We start from the raw sequence: 9,460 nt of genomic DNA, 5'->3' as shown, positions 1-9,460 counted from the left end.
TCTACTCATCATAAATAGCAATTACAGTAGCTAAAACATGTCACAACAACATGTAAATAACATGTACACGGCAACACACAAGCATACCACATCAAGCAATGACAATAGGTAAGTTCACTACCTTGCACCTCAAGCCTTCCTCTTTCTTTTCCTTTGACTCCCTTGACTTTCCAACCATGTTAGCTTTCGGTCAATATCATCAAACATCCTCTTGGATGTTCCAAAGGTCCTAAACATAGTCATAATGATCATACAATCTATTAGGACCACTAGATTACATAAAGTTCAAAGCTAGCTCTCTTGAATCTCAACCCTTTCTCTTAGTCTTAGGGTTTTCTTTCTAGCTTTTCTAACATAAATCTCATCATTTCCCATCCTTATGATCCATTTATTGTCAATTAGGACCACTTTAGATGGCCTTAGATTCAAGAAGATCAAATCTGGAAATTTTGGTTCGCGGGTACTGTTCACACAGAATCTGCAGAATTTTTGCTCAACTTTGAAAATTCATAATTAATTCTAGAAAAATCCAAATTGAGTGGTTCCAAGTCTCACTGAAATATCCTTAAGTTAATTTTATAATAAAAATATTTTTAGAAACCAATTCTATGCCGAACAGTACCAGAATTGTACGGAACTCGACACCCTTCCAAAAGCTTAACACTGTTTCCAGATTTCAAACCCTAACTTTGAAAAATCACCATAAATCGTACACATATCCAAATGAAGTGTTCTACCCATGGATTTAAATCTCACAGAGTTTACTTTAAGCATGCAAAATTTCAGAATCAGATACGCACAGTAACTGATCCGAAATAGGCATAAAATCAGGTGCTATAACCATCACATACCTTGTTTTAGAGTTTGATTTGGCTTGGAACCACTTGGCCTTTCTTTCTCCCTCTTCTTTCTCTCTCCAGAAACCATTTTTCAAGAGCTTCCCCATGGATTCCTTATGCTTGGACGAAATGGTAGGGAGGGGAGGGGGTATTTATAGAAAAACAGACTGAATCTGGACCGTTGATCTTAAAAATACGTGGCTCGATCTGGACCGTCCATTTTCTCTTTTGATCTTACGGTGACAAGTGTCCTATGACATCATGCTTACCTCATCATGATGACATCATACTTACATCATCAAGCCACATGTCTTTAATCCGACCGCACACGTGTCTTGCATCCGACTGTACACGTGTCTTCCATCTAGCCGTACACGTAATATTTTCTTTTTCTCATCTAACCGTACACGTGTCACTTTCATGTCCTTTCATCATTTATGGCATTAAAATAGGGAGAAAATAAATGGAAATTCGTGCAAAAATATTTTCTTAATTATTTCTCCACCTATCAAACCAATCTTGCACCGTATCGGATACTTTTCGGGTCTTGACTTACCCTGTACCACCAGGACATGTTCTGACACTATTTTCTCATCTTAATAAGTACATATATGGTGCCACCTTAGAGGAGCAGAGGGAAAAATAATTAGCTCTACTGACAGGCTACTTAACCTTACTGAGTCATGCAGTAGAGATTTCACTATAACGGGTAGACAAAAGACTGTCTAAAATATTCCCATACTGCGTTCTGATTTTTATGCTGTCCATAAATATCTTCTGGTGACTTAGCATGATGACTCGTAGGTGTCATGATTATGCTTGATGACTCAGCATGATGACTCATCGGTGTCATGATTACGCTTGATGACTCAGCATGCTGACTCAGCATCGTCATGATGGCTCTTAGATATTTTCTTTGGTTTTGTCTCTCCTATTTAGGGGACAAAATTATTTAATATTTAACTAGAGCATTTTATTCAATCCAGAGCTCCAAAAATTCATCCAAAAATATCATAAAATTTCTCATATTCTAGAGAAAATCTGTGAATTTTCTCAGGTCATAACTCAACCTGTAGCCCCACTTAAAAATCATTCTTTAAAATGCTCTTTTTCGGCACAACTGGCTTTTAAGTATTCTTAAAGCCATTTTGCTGGTCTTCTGGGGATGAGACTAATTTTATAACTTTCTATAGTCTCTTAGATCATACATCCCAATTTTACCATAATTTTCTGAGGTTTTCTTATGACTCAAACAATTAAATCTACCTCTACATCTCAAATTGAGCCATAAACTTATAAATTCCTTTTAAGTTACCTCAGGGGTATTTTCGTCATCTCTCTTCACAAAAGAGCCTTAGAATATTATTTCCCATTTTCTGGGATTTTCTTAGAATTTTCTAAGTACTTTCCATTTTTACCCCTGATGGCCGTAACTTTCTGAATTTACGGTTTTACCCCTGCTTAGGCTCAACCTCATAAAACCATCTCTTTGAGGCTTCTAACTTAACCTTTGGTTTGTATCTAGCCTCTTTTCTCTTTCTGGGCCTTTGAGACTTTACTGGAGCCTCTAACTTTGATTACACTTTAGCCCATTAAAACTTTCACTTTGCAGTTTAGTCCTTGAAACTGCTTTAACTTCCTTTCTCATCTTTAGGACCTCTACTAAAAAGGGGTCTGGTAGCCTATCCCATTCAGGCTATTTCTAGTACTTATGGTCTTAAAAATTGGGATGTTACACTGCGGCGAACTAACCCCGAGAGGGATTACTCGCCTGAAAACCTGACTTCGCCGCGGCGAACTCCAATCTTCGCCACGGCGAAAGCTTCCCGAGAGGAAACTCTCGCTCGCCCAGAAAAACTTCGCCGTGGCATGCCCTTACCTTCACCGCGGTGAAACCTTCTCGAAAGGGAAGCCTCGCTCACCTGAACAACTTCGCCGCGGCGTCCCCAAGACTTCGCCGCGGCCAAACCTTCCCGAAACACAAAGCCTACCTGGAACCCCTGGTGCGCCGCGACGAACATACCCTGAGAGGGGTACGTTTACCTATTCCTCCAACATACCTCAAATCCAACCCAAGCACCAAGATCAAGATTAAATTGCTAATCTATCCTCAAAATCAACCAAAAGAGGCTATTAAAACCCGATAAAAACTTAGGATGTTACAACTCTCCCCAACTAAGGAATTTTGTCCCCAAAATTCAAGCAATCACACAAAACACCACACAAACAAACACAAACACTTACTAAGAAAACAAGCGAGGGTAATCACGTCGTATCCTTTCCTCTGTCTCCCAGGTGGCATCACCAGGACTCATGCCCTTCCAGAAGACTTTCACCAATCGAATGGTCTTATTCCTCAACTGCTTGTCCTTCACATCAAGGATCCTTTCCGGTTCAGCCTGATAAGTTAGATTGTCATCTAGCTCCACCTCTTCAGGCTCTAAGATGTGAGACAGATCAGGGTGGTACTTCTTGAGTTGGGACACATGAAACACATCATGTACGTTGGACAGGTACGGTGGCAAAGCAACTCGATAGGCTACTTCTCCAATTCTCTCTAGAATTTCAAAGGGTCCAAGAAATCTAGGAGATAACTTTCTCGCTTTAATGGACCTCCCAATACCAGTAGTGGGCGTGACTCTCAAAAACACATGGTCACCCTCACAAAATTCCAATGGTCTCCTCCTCCTATCAGCATAACTCTTTTACCGGCTCTGAGCTGTCAACAACTTCTGCTTGATGACCTCAATCTTCTCTGTGGTGGCATCTACCAAGTCTGGTCCTAAAACCATTCTTTCGCTCAGTTCTGTCCAACAAAGAGGCGATCGACACTTCTGGCCGTAGAGTGCTTCATAAGGGGCCATCTGGATACTGGCATGGTAGCTGTTGTTGTAGGCAAACTCAGCTAAGGGTAGGTGATCAATCCAACTCCCCTTGAATTCAATGGCACAAACTCTCAACATATCCTCTAGCATCTGAATTGTCCGCTCGGTCTGTCTATCGGTCTGTGGGTGATATGCCGTACTGAACTTCAACTTAGTACCCAAAGCCGCATTCACCACTTTCCAGAAGTTAGAAGTAAAGCGTGGATCTCGGTCCGAGACTATACTCGACGGAACACCATGAAGCCTGACGATTTCATCCATATACAACTTGGCCATTCTCTCCAAGATATAATTGACTTTGTAGGGTAAAAAGTGAGCAGATTTTGTCAATTGTCCACCACCACCCAAATAGCATCATACCCTTCGGGTGTCCTCGGCAAACCTACAATAAAGTCCATGGAGATGCTATCCCACTTCCACTGAGGAATTTCTAGCCCTCGTAACAAACCTCCAGGTCATTGATGCTCTATCTTGACCTTCTAGCAAGTTAAACACCGAAGTACAAAGTCAGTCACCTCCTTCTTCATGTTGGGCCACCAATACTGTTGCTTTAGGTCATGGTACATCTTGGTTGCTCCGGGGTGGATGGCGTAACGGCTTCGATGAGCCTCCTCTAGGATAGTTCTTTTAATCTCCTCATCTTGGGGAACACAAATCCGGTTCTTATACTTCAGGATACCCATATCTCCAAGTTCATAGTCCTGTACTGGGCCATCCTCCAATTCTACCTGAATCTTTGCCAACTGATCATCTTCCCATTGAGCCGCTCGTAAATCCTGATAGAATTCATAATCTCTGAGCACTGCACATAAAGTAGCCTGCTCTGATGGTACAATTGGGATCTCTAATAACTCCTCGAGCAAGAATTGTTCCTTTAAACTTATACAGAACACATGCACTGCTTTTCTACTCAGAGCATCTGCTACCACATTTGCTTTTCCAGGATTATACTTAATCTCAAAGTCATAGTCCTTCAGGAACTCCATCCAACGACGCTGCCGGTTGTTCAACTCTTTCTGATCCACCAAGTACTTCAAACTTTTATGGTCACTGAAGACTTCGAACTGGGAGCCATACAGATAATGCCTCCAAATCTTTAGTGCAAAAACTACTGCTGCTAGCTCTAAGTCATGGGTTGGGTAGTTTTCCTCATGTGGCCTCAGCTGCCTGGAAGCATATGCCACCACCTTATTGTTCTGCATTAGCACACAACCCAAACCCTTTAGTGACGCATCAGTGTAAAGAACATAAGGTACTCCGGGGATTGGAAGAGTAAGCACTGGAGCTGTAGTCAACTTGGTCTTCAGCTCTTGGAACGCCGATTCATATTTCTCCGTCCAAACAAACGGTTGATCCTTCTTGGTTAACTTAGTCAATGGCATTGCAATCTGAGAAAAGCCTTGGATGAACCGCCGATAGTAGCCAGCTAATCCCACAAAACTCCGTACCTCAGTTACCGATCTAGGGACTTCCCACTTAAGTACTGCGTCCACCTTGTTAGGATCCACTGCTACTCCCTCAGCTGACACCACATGACCCAAGAACTTCACTTCTTTTAGCCAAAACTCGCACTTTGACAGTTTAGCATACAACTGGTGATCCCTCAATATCCGTAGTGCGATGTGAAGATGCTCTCGATGTTCTTCCTCACTTCTAGAATAAATCAAGATGTCATCGATGAACACTACCACAAATCTGTCCAAATAAGGTCGGAAGATCCGATTCATGTAGTCCATAAAGACAGCTGGAGCATTTGTTAGCCCAAAAGGCATCACCAAAAACTCATAATGTCCATAACGAGTTCGAAAGGCCGTTTTTGAAATGTCTTCTGCTCGAACCCTTAACTGATGGTATCCTGATCTCAGATCAATCTTAGAGAAAACTGATGCTCCGACTAATTGGTCCAATAGGTCATCAATTCTAGGCAACGGGTACTTGTTCTTGATTGTGACCTTGTTCAATTGTCGGTAGTCGATACACAGCCTCAAGCTACCATCTTTCTTCCTCACAAACAAAACCGGCGATCCCCACGGTGACACACTTGGTCGGATAAGTCCCTTTTCTAACAATTCTTCTAGCTGCCTTTTCAACTCGACCAACTCTGAAGGAGACATTCTATAGGGAGCCTTGGAGATTGGGGTGGTTCCCAGAACCAACTCGATGGAGAACTACACTTCTCGCTCCAGAGGTAGTCCTGCAACCTCGTCCGAAAACACTTCGGGGTAGTCCCTTACCACAGCTATCTGTTCAATTCCGCCTGCCTCATCCTCACTAATTGAAAAGAAGACAATGAAGGCCTGGCACCCTTTCCTCACCGCCTTCTCTACTTGAGCAGCTGACAACAAAACTGGACCACTTGACATTTCAGCACATAAGGCACCTACCGAAATTGTCACCAACCTCCTTTTACAATCAAGGATTGCTCCATTGGCCATCAACCAGTTCATGCCAATAATCACGTCGATACCTTTCAGAGGTAGACAAAACAAATCTATTATAGAATCTTGATTCTCAAACTGAAGTGCAAGCTCTAGACACGCTCTTCCAGTTACAACAGTGACTCTAGCAGGAGTAGACACTCTTAAGTCATAAGGTAGCTCAACCACAGGCAAGCTCAACTTCTGAGCACACTCCACAGAAATAAAGGAGTGCGTAGCACCTGAGTCAAATAAAGCAGAAATAACATGTCCCTCAAGTAGAATGTTACCTCGAATCAAGTTTGGAGATGCAGAAGCCTCTTCATTTGTCATCACATAGACACGTCCTGGAACAGTAGAACGACTAGCTTGAGGTGCTGGCTGACTCTCTGGACAGTTTCTGGCAATATGTCCCCACCGGTGGCATCGAAAGCACTCCCAGCATTGTCCCGCATGCCTACCCCCACATCTGGGGCACGGTCCAGTAACACTCGGGGTGGTCACTAAAGAATCTCGACGGGAGCCCTGTCCCCCACCAGTCTGATTGTTTGGATTCTGGCGTCTTTGCATAAAGCCCCTCTGAGCATTCGCCCTCTGATTCTGCCCTTGGTTCCTGTTTCTCCCTGAGCTACTCAAGCTCCCAGAGCTGTATTGACTCCTCTTCCCCACTCCTCCTGTAGGACCAGGATAACGGGCCGCTCTAGCTTGATTCTCAGCCCTCCTTGCCTCTACCACTTCTCTTGTCCTTCTAGCTGCAACCCGCAGCTTCACACACATCTCCTCAAAGGTCTTGACCTCTAACAAGGCCAACTGCTGTTTCAACTCCGGCCTTGCACGGTTCATCAGTTGTTGAGCTAACCAGAGTGAATGATCTTCCGTCTGCCTGGGCACATACTTTGCCAAGTCTATAAACCTTGTGATAAACTGATCCTCATGCATCTCTCCCTGCTTTAAGGAATAAAACAGGAATTGCTTTTCCATTCGCAACTCTTTCGGAAAGAAGTGATCATAGAACATCCGCTTGAAGGTATCCCAGTCCAACTGAGATATATCAGAAGGTCTTGCACTATCCCACCAATGCCTTGCTTGCTCCACTAGATAGGTAACCGCCACTTGTACCTTGAGCGGGGAAAGACAAGGAACAGCAGTAAAGATTGTCTCCATCCGCTCAATCTATTTCTCTGCATCTGATGGTTCCAAACTTCCCTTGAACTGGGGAGGATCATGACGATGCACCTCTCTCCATACCTTGGTGATGTCATTCAGCAACGGAGGGTAAATCACTCCCTCTAAAGTATCTCCTCCTTGGCTAGCCGCTCGATACTCCTCCCTCTGAGGTAAATCTCCAGCTCGATCACCACCTCTAAACCCCCTTCCTCCTTCTCCTTGTGCCTCCATAGTCACCTCATTCTCTCAGTCCTCTTGATTGACCGACTCTTGGTGCTTCCTCGTGAAATCTTCTTCAAACTTCCTCAACCTTTCATCCACTACCGCCGTCATCATCTCCCTCATTTGTCTAAGAAAGGCCTCATTCTCTTGAGGCAGTCCATTACTGGCTGGATCTGTTTGACGTGTCCGTACCATCCTTCCTCTCCCCAACTAAGGATGGAAACCCTCATTAGTAAAGAAAGAAAGGAAACACAAAAGAAACAGGGAAGGTATGTATGAAGTATGTATATTGCCACTAGGAAAAGAAACAATTTCAAAGAAACAAACCGGCTCTGATACCAATTTGTAAAACCCTTAACCTTAAAACATTATAACTCCTCACAAAATCACTATTATGGTAGAAAAGGAAATCCGTTAAAATGAACTACCATAGTAGAAGGAAAATTTCATATTTTTAGAAATTGACTTTCAAACTCGGGTCAACCCGTAATCCGTTGCATGCAATTGAAATCATTCATTTACATCTACTGGGCCTCCGAGCCTCCAGCCCAGGTAACAAAACACATCACATCAGCCCATCTAAAAGATTCCCAACAAAATAATCCAGAGTTTCATAAGACATTAACAATGGCCTCCGGCCAACCAAAATAAAGAGATACATTCTCTCCAGTTTACAACAAGGCCGGGTAATCAAATATTTCAAAAGCAGTCCTAAATGTGGCAATATATACTAGCCATACATATACAAATGCTAGAGGCCTAAAGCTAACCAAGTTCAAGCCTCTGCGTCTCTTCCCGATGGCCCACGCCCGGAACCTTCACCTGAAAACATTGTAAACCACGGGGTGAGACAAAGTCCCAGTAACCAACCTTTCCAATACTAGGTACTACTAAATAGGTGCTCGTGAGGTGTCAAGTGGGGTAGTTCACAAATAATATGTAATGATAGCCACAACAATTCGTGCAATGATGCAATCCCATCAACCAAATCCCTCACTTTGGGGGATTTTCAGGAGCCGAACCCGGCCTATCCCTCACTATAGGGGACGTAAGGAGCCATACGAGGCCTATCCCTCACTCTGGGGGACGTAAGGAGCCAAAAGGCCTATCCCTCACTATGGGGGACGTAAAGAGCCAACCATCATGCATTAATGGAGGCCTTACCACGTGGTAGTAAATATCAAAAACTCTCACCAATTCCCAAATCATGCATCATGCTCAAACCTTAATCAAATAGTAATTGAACATCTCATAAGTAACTTCATTCAGTGGCATATCCTTCACAATTTCAAGATTTCATTTATCATCAATCAAAACCCCACAAGACGGTTTTCCTTTTTATACACAACATACAGTTTGAACATAATTACTACTTGGAGCACAAAACATAACTCTACTCACAATACCACAGAAGCAAGTACTAAGGGTTGGAAAGTGGTTACCTCTCGCCTGAGCAAGGAACAACAAACCAACGATGTGGCCCCGTGCACCACCAAGACTCACAATCGGTCTACACAAGCACACAAACACACAACCATCATATATTAGCTTTCAAACTAATAATGTGGCCAAAACAACACTTGGGGACACAAAATTCCTATCTCCCATCAAAACTCTACCCAACTCAAAGGGTATAACTATCATGGCAACACTCCAAGGTCATACCAATCCATTAACACTTTAATTCCTTTCCAAACATCAATTAAAATTCATAACCTCAAGGACCCACTATAGGAATTCTACACCCAAACATCTATTTTGAACAATCGAGGTTCTAACAACAATCTAAACCGATTAAACATCCAATTAAACCCTCCTTAACATAACCCAATTCACAAAACTCAAAATCAACCTCTACATTATCATCCTCAATCCCAAATCACCTATCTCCATAAACCCTAACTCCAAAAATTCAAGATTCTTTAAATCT

At 42.9% G+C, this 9,460-nt stretch overlaps 1 protein-coding gene across 1 annotated transcript; it reads right to left on the bottom strand.

The window, feature by feature from the left end:
• Nucleotides 1–5,892: 5,892 nt before the first annotated feature.
• LOC114755942 (uncharacterized) lies at nt 5,893–7,305 on the bottom strand. Its single transcript, XM_028944837.1, has one exon. It carries the CDS (start codon nt 7,303–7,305, stop codon nt 5,893–5,895), a length of 1,413 nt encoding a protein of 470 aa, XP_028800670.1.
• Between the last annotated feature and the right edge of the window lie 2,155 nt (nt 7,306–9,460).

Source organism: Neltuma alba, unplaced genomic scaffold, assembly GCF_004799145.2.
Source record: "Neltuma alba isolate B1F8T4 unplaced genomic scaffold, ASM479914v2 tig00010352_pilon, whole genome shotgun sequence".
Lineage (NCBI taxonomy): Eukaryota > Viridiplantae > Streptophyta > Magnoliopsida > Fabales > Fabaceae > Neltuma > Neltuma alba.
This window is presented reverse-complemented; position numbering and strand designations above follow the sequence as displayed.

Excerpts from the sequence above, each read along its gene's own strand:
- LOC114755942 (XM_028944837.1), bottom strand. The coding sequence starts at position 7,305 with ATGGAGACAATCTTTACTGCTGTTCCTTGTCTTTCCCCGCTCAAGGTA.